Below are 16,551 nucleotides of genomic sequence, written 5' to 3' on the forward strand. Positions count from 1 at the left end.
TATGTCATTTTGTGTGTAAGTGCCTGCTTATGTGAATGAGAAATTATGCAAATTTGAAGCTTTACTGGTATATTACTTCCAGATCATTGGCACATTAAGAAGGAAAGAAATAAAGAAATTGTGAATTCCTGTATGGAGCTGAGTGTGTTTTTCACTGTAATGTCATCATTTGTTCAATTCTGTACAAGCCTGCTTCTGTGAATGAGGAAGCAGAAGCTAGAGACATTTTGAGAGCTAAAATATGTTCAACCAACAAAAAACACAAGAAAAAGTGTGTTGGTGACACAGTTGGGGACTTCAAAGGTGCCTTGCATTTGTGATTTAGGTGTTGTTTCTTTAGTGCCTTGGTTAACTTTTAAAAAGTTTGTATAAATAACACATTATTTTGAGCATGGATGTTCAGAGTGCAGAGACCTTTTGAAGGGCAGGGGCTCAAATTAAAAAAAGGGCACATGGAACAAGATTTGTTGACAATATGTCATCTTTTTTTAGTGTAGCATCAATAAAAAGACATACACATACACATGATCTAAATACTATAAAAAAGATAAGAAAAACAGTTCTAATTGTGTGCCATGTTAGGATAGGACTACTAAGCTGTAAAGTGTGGAAGTGGTGATATGGAAACGTGCAGAGGGATGCTATGGTGACCATATCTGTATTGCACTGCATATCACAAAATATATGTCATAAACGAATAACTTGGAAGCATATCATTGTACCATCAATGTAAAACAACACACCCAACAGGAAGTGAACAAGTGCTTCAGACGTGATTTAGTCTGCCATGTACTGGCCATGATATTGTCTACATAGACATTCTCTCTGTACTTGTACTATAAAGTTGAATCTAATGTAATCTAATGACCTATGCCAAAGTGTTTCTCTATCCAGAGAATTACAGTATGTTTTCATTAATCAATCAAATAAAATAATAATAATTATAACACAAACTAAAATCAAATCATTCTGTTTTCTGTTGTTGTTGTTTTACTTCTTGAGAGACAACATTTAAGAACACCAAGAAATAACAAAATAAATCATATCTAACGTCAGTCATGTACTGTAATTTATAAACTCACAATCCCCGAAAATAAAACGAAAACGTGCACAAAAACAAAACAAAACTGAAAGACTAAATTAACTCTGTGTTCACTTTTTCGCCCATCCTTATGCTTGCTATAGAGAATAAAGGCATGTTTGGCTTGGTAGCTGGCCTTGGTGCTGAAATGCTTTTGTCCGCTGGCTATTTTTTTTGGCTTCATCTTCATTGATCCGGCTCTACGTCCCGTCTCGCCTGCTGAAGTCCTCTGATGAGTATCTGCATCTGCTGTGGTCCTTCCATCAACACTAAGTGATCACAGTCAAGACTTTTTTCTTCTGTGAGTCCTAGTTGGTGGACTGATTTAGGCTAACTGCTCTTCCTTCTAAGTATAGGATCCTCAAAAAGCGCCCAAAAACTGATCAATTATTTTTTCCTTACAGAATCAAGATTTGTGGGCTAGGCTATACAGTTTATTGATGTCTTTGTTACTTTAGATGAACACATGCTGTGTACCATGAACATAAATCGATGAGAAATAAATTGAGCTGGGCATGCAGCAGAATAAACATTCTAAATCTAAACCCTTTGCTGCTGCTCTAGATTTATTGCCATGACAACTTCGAATGTTTATTTTATAAACCTCTGAAATTCCATTCCAAATTTTACCAAGTAGAATCATCAGTAAAGCCAAAATTCTTTCAGTTCATTAAAGCTTTGGTTATCATTACGCATACTACGCACCAAGTGTTGTCCTGAATACTTCGAGAAAGCAATCTGAGTGGATTCACCTGGGATGGATCAACTATTTGCTGGAAGTAAGATAAATATGGCACATTTTAATCGAATTTAGAGAGTGAACTTTTAAGATAAGCTCCGCGTTTAGTTGTTAGACCTAGTCGTTTTCCCCGTGTCATGTCTATGTTTCTCAACTTGTTAATTATTTTTGCCTAGGTGAGCCTAATGGCAAGCTTTCACTACAGCTACCACTGTGGGGAAGCATTGGAGATGGGGGCAATAACATGGACCCAGCTTTGACGCACACGGTAAGAATACATCAGTCAATAAGGGGTAAACACCATAATGTTATGTAAATATATGGCGATTACACAGGTAGGCCTAAAACGTTAAATGTGATACAGCGAAACCACAGATGGTATACATACTGCCATCTAGTGGTCTCAAACAAGGTAAAAGTTTGACTAGTTGGAGTTAGGTGTGTTAGAGAGGAGAGGTTGATATGGAATCCAAAACTAGTCCAAATCCCACCAACTGTTTTCAGTACTTATTCTGACAATATACTGTTTTCAGGTAACATAATATCAGACTAACATGCAGATTTTTTTATGTTTGGAAATTATGCCCACAGGGGCGATTAAATCATTGATGCTAGGTCATCATGAATGCTGGACCAGCCCAAGATATAAGCTTAGCAAGTGTTTGCTGACTTATGGACATTTACAGCCAATTTGAATGAAAGTGGTTTTGATATCACACGAGAATGTGATGTGTGGCCACATGGCCCAGATGAAGCATAAATTCATTGACCTGTCCCTCTTTTCAGGAAATGGAAGTGGCTGTTAACGGTCTTTCAAGGAATGAAGATGAACCACTGGACTTGATCATGCTGCAAAAGATAGTAGCTGAGAGTGATGCTCGTGCTAAGTACTGGAGTACAATAACAATGGTATAGTAAATGTATCCTACCCAAGATGGGTTAAGAATATCTAATATTAACTTATTTTCCAGATAAAACTATTGAGTCATTATGATTGATAGTTTGTGTTCTTCCTGTAGGATTTACTCAATACTTGCACTAAAGTCATCCAGTCAGCCAACTGTGACAGACAGTGGTTTGTCCATGTTGTTCAGCAAATTGAGAAAACCATGAGAACTGCAGTCCACCAGCAGGAGGATATGAAATCTCATAGCCAGGTGAAGCTCAGAGATCAGTTAATTCTATGGTTCTAAATTACTTAAAAGGATCACTTGAGGTAATCTTCTTATCAAAAATGTTTTACCAGGAAGCACATGTGTCTTGCCCGTCTATTTTGAAGATCAGTTCAGACAAGAAGGAGACTGGATCTGATGTTGAGAGGTAGTGTAACTGTTTGCAGTCTCACTGCAGATTATCCACAAAGCAGATCCCTCTCCCTTGTGTACTGACATGATTGCCATTGTTATCTGCAGATATGGACTCAAGATTCTCGTGGAAGACTGCAGGTCTCGTTTGGGCAGTCTGGAGAGAGTAGTTTGGCAGCTTACAAAGAAGGTGGACATGGTTTTGGACATGCCTCAGGATATGGTGATGTCTCTGTCTCATGACTGTAGACTGAGGAACAGCTCACCTAAGGCATCACCAGGTCAGCTGTTTGATTTTATCACACAATTCGGAAAATACAGATGTTTTTTTTTTTGTCAGAACGTACTGACAGCTACATGTAATGTGTAGCTAAATGTAAGTACATGTCTTTGCTTCAGGGATGTGTTCATCTGTGGGCAATAGCATAGAGAGCAGCACATGCATCCATGACATCCGTCACATCAGAGTGTACAAAGATTCTGCTGTACAGGTGTGTGAGGTGCGTTGCCAGATAAAGTACAACTATACATCAAATATGTAGGATATAAATCACACAATTGTAAACAGTTTTTATAACCACAGACTATATAATTTACATAGTACCCATAGGTTTCATTTTCCTGTTTGTATGTTTATATCAGGTCCCTGTGGAACTGACTGATATAAAAGTGGAAGGCATGGTGACCTCCCGTCAGTCTCCAGACCATATCACTAAATCTGAGGCGATGGAGAGAAATGTATCCACACTCGCTACCCATGATGCTGAACTGATCTCTGCAGACATATTGGTAGGCATGCACTTCCAGCTGTCTTTTTCTTAATGGAAAAATACTTCATCAACACAGCTTGACGTAGGTCATGTCAGCAACCAGATTCAGGGAGACAGATGTAGCATCTTGTAAAGCTAAAGTCATATAAAAAGTAGACCCTTAAAAAAAGTAGAACCCTAAGGTTCTCACAAAAAAATGTATACACCTTTCAGCAGGCCACTGCTACTCCTGACAGCAGATTTGAGATGATGGAGGAAGGAGTGTTGCCTGATTCTCAACTGTGTCCACCAGCCGTAATGGTAAGTGTCATTTCTGATGCCATCTTTGAATAGGCATAGTCTTTGCATGATGATAGAGGCACCTTATCCTGTAGAGGAGGGAGTTGTGTTCTATTAATGGAGTCTTTTCTAAATAATTTTGTCAACAGAAGTATGAGCAGCGATTTCAAATGATCACAGAGACAAAAGACCAAAAGAACAACATGAATCTTCAGCATGCTGGCAGTTACTTTGTGGAAAGCAATGTTTGCAAACATCTTGAGGTCGCAGAGAGCCTCAAATCTGAGGTGAAAGAGGTTGCAGAGACGGAGGTAAAAGAGATTGCAGAGGCCAAGGTGATGTCGTTCTACATTCTATTAGCCACTGCTACACCTGACAGCAGATTTGAGATGATGGAGGAAGGACTGTTGCCTGATTCTCAACTGTGTCCACCAGCCGTAATGGTAAGTGTCATTTTCTATTCCATTTTGTATAAATATAGTCTTTGCACGATGGTAAAGGTTTCTTATGCTAAGAGGCTCTGGGATGCTAGATGTTGCTAAGCAAGCCTCCCATGTACAAACAGTGTTCTATTAATGGAGTATTCTCAAAATCATTTTGTCAACAGAAGTATGAGCAGCGACATGAAATTATCACAGAGACAAAAGTCCAAGAGAACAACAAACATCTTCAACTTGAGTTGCTAAAGTCTCCAGCTGTTGATGAGAAAGTGGGAGAAGGGACATCAGAGGCTCTACAGCTTCTGCCTGATCCTGAGGACTTCATGCTTGCTGACATTGTGGAAGACCATGTTTGTGATCACTTTGAAGTCGCCGAGAGCCTCACATCTCAGGTAAAAGAAGTTGCAGAGTCCAAGATGATGTCCTCAGACATTCTATTTGCTCACACCAACCAAACATCACCTCATGGGAATGTTGTTTGGATTGCTGGCACATTGGTTACACCAAAGGAATTGACCAATGCATGGTGTTATTTATGTATCTGTTTTTTCTGACAAAATAATACATCAGTTGATATAGTTCTCCACAAATATGTCAATTGATTTGCTACATCTATTTCCCATCTACTGAAACAAACAGCCAGCTTCACTCCCTACATACTGGATTCTATTCATTTGACTCTTCTGTAAATCCTTTTGTCAACAGAAGTATGAGCAGCAACTTGAAATGATCACAGAGACACAGATGAAGGAGGTAGGAGAGGCCAAGCTGATGTCATCAGATGTTCTTTTGCTCACACCAACCAACCAGGTAGGAATGACACTTGTGTATGCAAAGCACCTCACAGGAATGGTTTCAAAAGGACACCTATTTACTGACAACGGCGGTTACAAATACAAAAAAATACAAACGCATTAGTGTAATTCATTGCATCATCACATCGGTATTACAAATGTTAAACATGTTATGCCTATGAAAACAAACCCTTTCTGTAAACCTCTCTGGTGTGACTTGTATGAGTGAAACACTAAAGGGACTACTGGATATTTCATAGTGTTCTCTTTCCTCTTTTCAACAGGCCACTGACCAGGGCTTTGATATAAGTACGAAGGCTCAAGCTCATGAGCTGAAAGTAAAGCACAGGCAGACCTCACAGCCATCTCCAAACTATCATCAGTGTAGAGACACGGCTGAAATGAAGTATCTTCTCAAGCAATTTGAGACTGCTACACCTGACGGCAGATTTGAGATGATGGAAGGAGGGCTGTTGCTTGATTCTGAACTGTATCCACCAGCCGTACCGGTAAGAAGCCAACATCCAATAAGCGTCCATCATCTAGCTAGATCTATTGATCCTTCCTCAGGATGAATTCCACAAAACACTAATGAATGCAGTTGATCATTTCGTTAGTCACTCAAAATGTTCATGTGGGCCACATTTTAAGCCTGGTGATGTTTAAAGTGTTAATGTAGTGGTTTTTGCTTATTTTTTCTGTGATGAAAAAATATTGAAGTTGATTTGCTACATCAACTCCCCATCTACTAAAAGCTTTCTACATTCAGTGTTCTATTAACTGAGACTTTTAAAAAATAATTTTCTTAACAGATGTATGAGCAGCGAATTGAAATTATTACAGAAACGGAAAAAGCTGCAGGAGATGCATCATGCAAACATCGCAAAATCATGCAAAAAACACCTCATCATCAAGTGCCAAAGCAACCAATGGTGCCTCAAGTAAAAAACAGGCAAGGACATAAACAGCCTAGGAAAGTGCCTCATCTTGAAGTCCAAAAGCTGGTGCACTCTGTGGTCAATGAATTATGGAGGATATATGACCTTGGAGCCGGCCCAAAGGTTTTATCAGGACTGCCTAAGCCATGTCCATCTAAAGGCTTTCTACGAAGCTTATCTTGTACTCATCTTCTCAAGACGAGCATCAGGCGCAGTTACGGCAAAGTTAGTAAATTAGGTCTCCTAACAACACTGATGCACTTAAATCCTGTTGGATAATTATGGTTCATTATGAATCACTTTACATGTGACTAGTCCTGTAGAAGGATATCATTTCAACACCGTTTTTTGTTTTCTATATGAAGCATATCTATGGACTCTGCTGGGAGATCCTTCAGGGTATCTATCCCAAAGTGTCTGATACAGGACCTGCTTGGTATAAGCCACGACCTCAGGACGATGTGAGAAAGATAAAATCATTTCATGACGTTCAGGTAAAATGTCACAAACTACAGAGTCAATGATCTGATCTGTGACAGCACATGGAGTTAAGATGGATTATGTAATGTGTGATTCACACCAGACTTCACTGTGAGTTATCTTGATGGAGTTAACAGAAGTTACCGAAGTTTTTATCATTAATTTTAACCACAGGTGTTGCATTGTTTTTATACAGGACTATATAACCAGAAAGGTCTTCAGACTGTCTGGAATGCAGACTCCAAAATATATGGAAAAGATAGTTTCACTTTGAGCATGTAATTACTACATTTTAAACCTTATTTTGGTAAGTTACTGTTCTAAAATACTGATTTTAATGGTTAACAAAGTTAGCAGGACACTAGTTTGGGTAATAAGCTTGTTTGTCTTCTTTTGGGCAAGTGGGAAGGTTTGTCCTCATTTCATCTTTTGTAAGTTCTAGTATTTAGTCAGCAGTAAACAAATCACATTTTGTATGCTAAGTAATTTATACAAGATGTCCACACCAAATAAACTCAGTATTTCATTCCCCCAGGTCATTCAATGGCGAAGAATGAGAAAGACGTCTTCAAACTGGTTGGAAAAACAACTTCTAGTCCTATATTTTTCACAGCATAAATAAATATTTTCTAAATTTGCCCATTCTTTTTCTACGCATTAGTGATTATACACATGAATCATGATGTACAGTGATGGCCAAAAGTGTTGGCACCCATGCTAAAGTTGACTGAAAAGAGGAATATAAAATCATCTTTTGGAAATTGATCTTAATGCTCTAAGTGATCATTGATCTAAGTGAAAAATTAGGAAATATCTAACCTTTAAGGACACCAATTTTCTTAGTGAATGAATAATGTATCATAAATAAATAAATGTTCTTCCTTAAAATACAGGGGTCATAAGTATTGACACCCCTATGTCAAATTCCCATAGAGACAGGCAGATTTTTATTTTTAAAGGCCAGTTATTTCATGGATCCAGAATACTGTGCATCCTGATAAAGTTACCTTGGCCTTTGGAATTAAAATAGCCCCACATCATCACATACCCTTCACCATACCTAGAGATTGGCATGAGTGTTATTTCAGTTAGCCTATTAGCTGGTTTGATTTGCATTGAGCTCAATTGGCATCAAACCAGCTAACCACTTTTGGCCATCACTGTACATTTTGTTTGGTGACTATTTTGGTGAAGGTATACATTAAAGAACTATTTTTTGTGGTATTCAGGTTGCAAAACCAGCCTAAAAAGTTATACTATATCTATGGCCTAATAACTGGCTGACTGTATCCCATCTAATGCTGCATCATTAGGGCACGTGCACCCACACAGTCTAATGGTAATGAAGCACAAACCTCAGTCAGGTGAATGCATTAATGTGCCCGTATGCACAAAATTACTACAAACAAAGATAAAAAAAAAAAACCTTATTCAAAACTTTATTTAACATAACATTATTCCTTTTCAACAATTGTATGTTCCCATTAATATTTCTTAAAGTAGAAAACATATTGATCTATCTCTAATGACACTAATACAAAACACTTTTCTTTATGACCATGTCACATACATATATATGCCACCAGAATATTCTGTCTTTAGGACGTCCTAAAACATAACCCATCAGTGCCAGAACTCACTGATCCACTGTGGCCAAAACAATCCAGACAATAACACTATGAAACACAATAAGACAAAGACTGTTATCTTCAGACATGCTGATTTGAGCCCTTAGGGCCCACATGTAGAATGTCATAGGTCTGTCCCTGTCTTATCCATGACAATAAAGAATAGTGATCAAGTCTGATTTGTATGAGTTTTAAGAGCAGAATGCACGTCACCAAGAGCTTGGTATTACTGTAACAACATAGACACCCTCACTCAGTGGTACTTAGAACACAAATATACACTTATCAAAGAGATGACACAAAGGTCTTAAGTGCCTCTTAAGTGAGTGTGCATGTACAACACATGCACATGCGTGTGTGTGGTACTTTTTTAGTATCCTCTTCAATCTCGGAGTGTGTGTGCAGGTGTTATGGCTGTGTTGTATTGTCATTAGAGTGTGTGTGTGTGTGTGTGTGTGTGTGTGTGTGAACACTAGTCTCTCACTCAGTGCAGTGTCTTCAGTCCCCTTGGATGATTCTTGCTTCCACCTAAAACAAATAAACGCCAAAATAAATGACTAATCAGCAACTCTTTTGTTTTACTATGAGTTGCCAATCACATTTTGTCTCAATGGAATCCACAATCCACAAAAGATTTCAGAGAAACAATGTAATTGTAAGCGTGATGTGCTGAATTTGTACAAGATTGGGCCAAGCCCAACAGAGTTGTAGATTTTCTTGCTTGAGTCTTGTGTTGTTTGTTATATATCCCTGGATGGAATACAGTATCCCTGGCCAAAAATAAAGCTTCTGATTGACATCTGCCACCTGATCTTTAAAACCTTTCACCACAGTAAGTAACATGTTACCAACCGTAACAGACACGTTTAAGGTAAGGACGCTAGCATTAACAGTACCATCTAGTTCAGTGTTTCTAAAAGTGTGGTCTGGGGACCACTGGTGGTCCGCAAGCTATGAAGTGGTCCGCGAACAGACGTGGTAAAATATAATATAGATGAGTTGTTTGCAATATTGAACCAACTTGTATGTAAATCCAAACAGTTCTGCAACACTGCCTATGTAAGCTATGCCAGTTTAAATCCTATGAATCATCGGACACAATAAACAAGGCGCAAAGACAATAAGCAAAGTGGTTCATTGAGTAGGTCTATTGTGTAATATACTGTTAAAGTAAGTCTACTGGGTTTTTTTTTAACTAGGTACTCTGTGAATTTTTTTTTATTGGTTAAGTGGTCCTTGGTCTGAAAAAGTTTGAGAAACACTGATCTCGTTGTATTATTGACTCACATACAAGTTGTACACAACTTTTAGCGGCAACTAGTGGTTAAATGCTGCACTGCCATCTTACCATGAGAGACATTGTGCTGGACTCCTCCTGAAAGAAGGCTGGTGTGTGTTTCTGGACTTCCATCTTTAAGAGGACAGTAAAGCGTGTCGTGATTGATACCCTTATGAGGACCATCCCAAGCCGAAGGGAGGCTGGCCTGGGGGAAGGATGCCTGCAGTGCCCCCAGTGAAGCTACACCTGAGTGGGGACACACCTGGGCCCCCACGGCCCCCTCGGACTCTGCTGCCTGGCCTGGGGGAGGGGACAGGCTTGGGCCCAGGGGCTGCTGGTCCAGGCAGGTCATGCCTAGAAGAGGCTTCGTCAGCTGGGGAGAGGGGCCTGCCGGGTTCCCCTGTGCTGGAGGAAGATGGAGGTCCTGGATGTGTCGCCTCATGTCGCCACTGAGGGCATTCAGCTCCTGACACACGACGGCCAGAGAGGGGGAGGGGCCTGGGGACGCTCCACCCACAGAGAAGAAGGGGCTGGTGAGCGGAGGGGAGGCCCTGACAACTTTCTCTTTGGATTTCTATGGGAGAGTAGAGAAAGCAAAGCAGTGAGTGAGTGTGAGCGGTGCGCACGTGTCTACGTGTCTACGTGCAAGAGTACAAGAGTGCACATGTGTGTGAGAGTAAAAAAAGAGTTTGGGAAAAAGTGCTAATTATGTGCAAGCATACATCTTGATATGAAGAAGACATGCTTTGAATTCAACCTGTACAGTATGCACACACTCTAGACATACATGTCCGTATACAGTACATACCAAGAAGTATGCGCAGATACTTTGAGTAGATTTTAAGTGTATGGGTTGTACATACCTTCAGTTTGGTATTTGTTACAGATGTATTTCCTCTGCAAGGAACAAAAGAAAAGATCTACCATAATTGGTCATCTCCAAGTACATTACCTTAGAATCAGTAGTCATTTAGTGTCACTGCAGCATTTCAGACATTTGTTTTGCTTTGTCGCTTACAGGCACTAAAGCTGGTAAGTGATACAAGGACAACACAGTTCAAAAGTGATACTTGTGCTTATATTTCTGTTTGATAGCTTCACAGGGAAAATGTTTTAATGCCAAAGTAGAATGGACCTATATGGGGGGGGGGGGGGGGAGGGGGGGGTAATGGTGTGTGTGTGTGTGTGTGTGTTTTTGTGTGTTTGTGGGGGGTGGGGGTAATAATGGTGTGTGTGTGTGTGTGTGTGTATATATGTGTGCATGCGTGTGTTTCTATGTGTGTGTGTGTGTGTGGGGGGGGGGGGGGGGATAATGGTGTTTGTGTGTGTGTGCACATATGTGGGGGGTGGGTAATAATGGTGTTTGTGTGTGTGTGCACGTGTGTGTCTGCGTATATGTGTCGTTGTGTGCTTGCGTGAGTGCGTACCTGTTTGTGTGTTTATGTCTGTGCGTGTGCATATATGTAACTGCGTGCGTGCATGCTTGCCTGTGTGTGGGTTTATGTGTGTGCAAGCGTATGTGCGTGTCAGTCGTGCCGTTTATCCCAATAGTAAGTACATTTCAACATCATCCTCTACCGGCAACCCTTCGCTCAACACCACCATCTACAGGCCGATGGGACACAATGCAAGTTACAGTTACCTGATGCTGGTGGGGTTAAGATGGGCTTTGCGACTCTCTTTCAGTAGAATCCTACAAAGGCACAGGGCAGTAGGGCAATCATAAGGGGTGTGTAGTGATATAGTATTATACTGTGATCATAAGGGGTGTGTAGTGATATAGTATTATACTGTGATCATAAGGTGTGTGTAGTGATATAGTATTATACTGTGATCATAAGGTGTGTGTAGTGATATAGTATTATACTGTGATCATAAGGAGTGTACACTGGCCCATAAGGGCTCCATAACTGACCTGGTGAGCATCCACCCTTTAGGCCACAGTGGCCTGACCTCACTCTCCAGAAAGCTCTGCAGATACTCCTCAAGGTTTGGCTGCTGCTCCTTCTCCTGTTCATGAAGACTCAGCTTAATCCGGACAACTTCACACAAAAGAGCCCTGCAGAGAAACACACACACAATCAAATTATTCTGGACATGGACCTCTGGAGGAGCTTATGACAAGTACCTTTTCACAGAAAGATCAAATGACAAATCCTAAAAAAGCTGGGTGTTGTATAGCCCATTGAAGTGGTGCTAAGAATGAGTGGCACATACGCTGCTAACATAGAATGAAGAATCACACAGTGCTCAGCTTAGAGTATTAAAGATGAATGAAAACAGCATGTGGTATAGCAGAAGAGACTACACTGGTCCATTTTAATAGCTCCATGACATAAACTGCATTTGGTATCTTTCATGTGTCACGACCCCCTGTGCCCCTTCAGGCCTCTCCTTGTCAGTGCACGGGCAGGTAGGGCCTGATTAGGTCAATTGGGAATTGTGTACACCTGCATCAGGGTGTGGTTATATAAGGAGTTCTCCTCTCCTCCCCTTTAGGCACTTTTCTTCTCTCTTGCAGGCGCAATTTTGACTTTCTCTCTGCACTGGCACTTTACTCTTTCTCTCCTCTCTCTCTAATCTTTCTGTCTTCTTTTGTCTACCATTTAGTCATGTTACATACTGATGCTGACATTGCATTCATACATACACGCACGCCAACACTCATCTTCCCCCTAGACACATCATGTTTGGTATTACTATTTTTGCTTAATCTTAATAAATTACAAATTGGAACTTTGTTGTCTGTCTCCCTTTATGTTGCGGTTAGTAAACAAGCCGGCTGTAACACATGTCTTTATGTAAACAGTACTGGTGGGCAATACTGATCCGTATTAATGTCTGAACTGTATTTAGTGTGGAAGATATTGGTCAATGTTAACAATGATTCATGGCTCTCACCTTATCTCATCATTCCAATGGAACCTCTTCTGTGGTGATGTCACTGCCTTCCCAGTACGCATCTCTTCTTCAGGTCCTACTTTCACTATTGGACTGAAATGGTAAAAAAAAAAAAAAAAGACTAAAATGTTCTGACTAAAACTCAACTAAGATACCTTGAGTTCTCTTTTGACTAAAACTAGACTAACAAAAATGATATTTGAATGACTAAATGACAAATGAATACATGACAAAGACTAAAAAGGACATTTCGTCACAAGACTAAGACACTAAATTAACACCAATATCCAAAATGTCACATGTCAAAAGTGTTTATAATGTGAGGCGAATGCTTGCACTAGGGTGTGTGTTTGTGTGAGAAATACACGGTTCATACTTGGTGCTTTGGGTGAAAACAAAAGCGTGACGGTCTTCCTGGAAACGGGCAATTTGCTCAGGCATCGTCATGGCAATGGCCTCCTTGAGTTTCTGGAGAGCTTCCGGGAGACTGCCAATCTGATGATACAATCACACAACAGAGGAGAGGGTGTGTGTGTGTGTGTGTGTGTGTGTGTGTGTGTGTGTGTGTATGTGCAGTTGGTTTGTGAATTATGCTCTCTTTAGGGGTGTGTACTGTATGTGTGTGTGCGCAGTTGTTTTGTGAATTAAGCTCTCTTTAGGAGAGTGTGTGTGTGTGTGTGTGTACCTGTGGTTTCAGTACAAGCTTGCGGGCCCTCTTCAGGAGTGTGTCTTTGCTGAAAGGCAGGTGAGTGGACAGGTGTGTGAAGACACGTGAACGTACTGCAGGACCCAACTCTCTGCTCCGCACTTCGACACTATGGCACACAGACACACACAGAATTAAACCATGTTCAGGAGAAACACAGGGGGAGGAATCAAAAGAGAAAAGAAAGGATAAAGATAAAGGGCAAGAAAAAGTCCAGAGGTTATAGAGACGGAGGAGTTGAAAATGGTGGTAACACCACAAAAGAGGTTCAGAGAGAAAGGTCTGTATGACTCAAAGACGAGAAGTGTGAGTGTGTGTGTGTGTGTGTGTGAAGAGAAAAAAAACAATAAAAGTGCACATGTGTGTGTGTGTTCCACTCACTCCAGCAGTATGGTGTTGACTTTCTGAGTGAAGAACTTGAGTTTGCTCTCCCCCTCAGACACCTTGGCAGCCTGTCAACAGCAAGAAATCACCTCAGATAACTCATGCCAGAATCTGGAGTTAACTACACAAGAAGTACAGTATTCACATTCATTCAACAAAATCAGCATGATTTGAGCTCACAAACTTCAGTAGCTGAACCTTAGAGCTGACCTACTCATGACCAGTAAAAGGTGTGATTTAGACTGCCATGTACCGGCCATGATCTGTGCCAAAGTCTCAAAGTCATGCTCGTGCCAAAGCCAAAAAATTACAAAAAATTATTTCTTCATACAATCATTTGACGAAAGTGGTGGAGTGAGTTCACATTTGAAGAAAACTCAGCATCTGACCCCAATATGACCAAACAGTAGCAATCATCCTTTGCAGAACTAATTCATACCTGCCTTTGAGGGTTCATTCATTCATTCATCAAGAACAGCCTGGTGAGCTCTCAGTATCTAAGAAAAGTGGTCCAAAAGTGACCAATATCATTAGTCTAAGCAGAGTGGCCCTCCAGAGTGGCTGGGTCCTGTCTGTGCTGTTGTGGACGAGTGCGGCGGTTGTGTGCTCACCAGCGTGAGGTCCCTGATGCTCGCCCTGAGAGGTGAGGGAAGACCATGAGGGGGTGTGGACAGAAGCTTCTGGGTGCAGTCAGACAGAGGCGGGTCAACGCTGGCCCCTGAAGGAAGAGTCCTCTGATTGGCCAGATCTGTTGGTGATGCGTTCTGACCGGTTACTCCAGTAGATGAAGTAATCTGATTGGTCAACGTGGGCGGTGGAGTGCTCTTATTGGCCCCACGAGTTGGGGATGGGGAGCCCTCCAGTGGAGTGGGGGGCGGGGCAATGAGAGGTCTGTCAGGCTGGAACTCCTGAAGCTTCTCCTGCTGAAGCTTGCGGAGGACGCTGTCCAGACTCAATAGCCCTGTCCGAGGGCGCCTTGGCTTTTTCTGAGGGGGAGGATGCCGCTCCAAGAGCATCGGCTCAGAGGAGGGGAGAGCCTCAGGAGGGACGGACTCCTGCATGAGGGGGGTACTGAGGAGGAGGAGGAGGAAGATGCTCTTTAATTTAGAGATTACATTTTGGACGCATGACCAAACAAAACTTGACAATGGTTCAACAAAAAACGTATGGATGAATGTAAACTGAACTGTGGGCTTATATTTGCAGTGATGTGAACAAAAGAGTTGGCCTAATTTGGTAGTTTGCAGTGAGTGATAAAAGACAAATACTACAATTAGCAACAAAGTTAACAAAATAAAGTTGCCTGCTCAACCGTTTAATGCATTCCGTAGGGAGGTGTGGGAGTTTCGCTTCAGTGGCCGCTTCCTCCAGTCTCTTCTTTTTCTTCTTCAACTTCTCACCTCCATCTTTCAGCTTTCGCTTCTGATGAGGAAAGATCAACACAGCCTGACTATACCATGTGCATACAAGTGAAGTAAATAGACTGAAATAATCTTATTTGGAAAATTACAAGAGATTTAGGATTGGTCCTCATGTTGACATAAAAGGACTTAATGTGTAGAATTCTGAGGATTTGAATTGTCTTGGAAACACCAACGGCACTCTTCCATTGCCTCGCATTGTGTTTGATTCAGCTCCACTATGGTACAAAGTGCTGTTACAAGAGAGACGGTCTGTCTCTGGCTGGTCATCATACCAATGTTTGTGGATAATTGGGGAAAACAGATGCTTATTAGTTAACTGATCGAATGGACTCTACGGTACTTTCTTTGATTTACTTTTTTATTAATTAACTTTTTTCTACATTCTTTTAACTTCCCTTATTATCTTTCATTTTCATATGGTCTTTTCACTGTTAGAACACACTTTACTTTCTTGACCTACTATTTGTGTATGCTCTACTTTTTGTGTGCTCTCTTGTGAAGCACTTTGAATTACCACTGTATTTTGTACTATTAGAATAAACTTGATATGCCTGTGCGTGCAGTGCACATTCGTACCTTTGCTATCTTGGGTTCCTCTGGGTCTCCATCAGAGCCAGACGTTCTGCGGAACTGGAGTGTGCCACAGTTGATGTAGAAGCCACCATGTTCCGTGGCGAGAGACGATGGCACAAACTCATCATACTGCAGTAAAACACATGCAAACACAAGCACCACCTTTAAGCAGACACACATACACACATATCCAGGCCTTACCCAGAATATGGAGGTGTGATAAAATGTATGGCATCAACAGCAGTTAAAACAAAATGAGTAAAATGTTATTGTGCGCATTTCATCACCACAATTAACCACGGCACCATCAACAGACAAATTCCATGACAATACGCCTAGGCTATTAACGAACAAGGTAGACAAGGCTTAGGAGTAGGGACTCACCGCCTCAGAGTTATCAATAAAAGAGTCTTCATCATCATAGCCGTCACCAATGTCCACCAAGTCAGACATGCGGTCTCTTCTCGGTTTGTCAGGCCCTGCCTGAAAGATGGAAAGGTGGATAACAACTGAGGGAATACTGGAGAGCGAGCAACAACATAGCAAACAAACGTCTGTTATTTTTGTTTCCATATGATGAAGCCCGTGTAAACAGCGGACATGCTCACATATTTGGCTTCAAACTTTTTTGCCAGAGCCTCAAGCTCATTTCTCTCGTTTTCTGCGTCCACCTCTTCCAAAGTTTTAGGTCGTTTCTGCGTTTCATGGTTCTGAGGTCAAGGAAACAAACGCCAATTTAGCAATAGCCATGTTACCATAAACGATGATAAACACGTAATAATAATTGACAACAACAGGTGTTTTAGCTCTAAGCTAATGTGTGGCCAACTA

The 16,551-nt window shown here is 41.1% G+C and overlaps 1 protein-coding gene across 1 annotated transcript; it reads right to left on the reverse strand.

Annotated features, from left to right (window-relative positions):
* Positions 1 to 8,315: 8,315 nt before the first annotated feature.
* LOC143119679 (ubinuclein-1-like) lies at positions 8,316 to 14,009 on the reverse strand. The gene is made up of 10 exons (XM_076281298.1): positions 13,977 to 14,009; positions 13,721 to 13,791; positions 13,319 to 13,448; positions 13,010 to 13,128; positions 12,634 to 12,726; positions 11,648 to 11,791; positions 11,375 to 11,425; positions 10,596 to 10,629; positions 9,802 to 10,306; positions 8,316 to 8,981 (listed from the first exon to the last, which is right to left on the reverse strand). Exons 1-10 carry the CDS (start codon positions 14,007 to 14,009, stop codon positions 8,938 to 8,940), a joined length of 1,224 nt encoding a protein of 407 aa, XP_076137413.1. The 3' UTR covers positions 8,316 to 8,937.
* Positions 14,010 to 16,551: the final 2,542 nt, after the last annotated feature.

The sequence above is a fragment of the Alosa pseudoharengus genome, unplaced genomic scaffold, assembly GCF_046254945.1.
Source record: "Alosa pseudoharengus isolate Yale_2024_CS ecotype anadromous, Long Island Sound unplaced genomic scaffold, YU_APseudo_1.1 YU_APseudo_1.1_scf_12, whole genome shotgun sequence".
Taxonomy (NCBI): Eukaryota; Metazoa; Chordata; class Actinopteri; order Clupeiformes; family Clupeidae; genus Alosa; species Alosa pseudoharengus.

Coding starts and splice junctions, on each gene's coding strand:
- LOC143119679 (XM_076281298.1), bottom strand. CDS start 14,009: ATGACTTTGAGACTTTGGCACAGATCATGGCCG. Junction 12,727..13,009: donor GTTTTCACCCAAAGCACCAA/GTATGAACCGTG, acceptor TTACCATTTCAG/TCCAATAGTGAAAGTAGGAC. Junction 10,630..11,374: donor CTTAACCCCACCAGCATCAG/GTAACTGTAACT, acceptor TGTTCCTTGCAG/AGGAAATACATCTGTAACAA.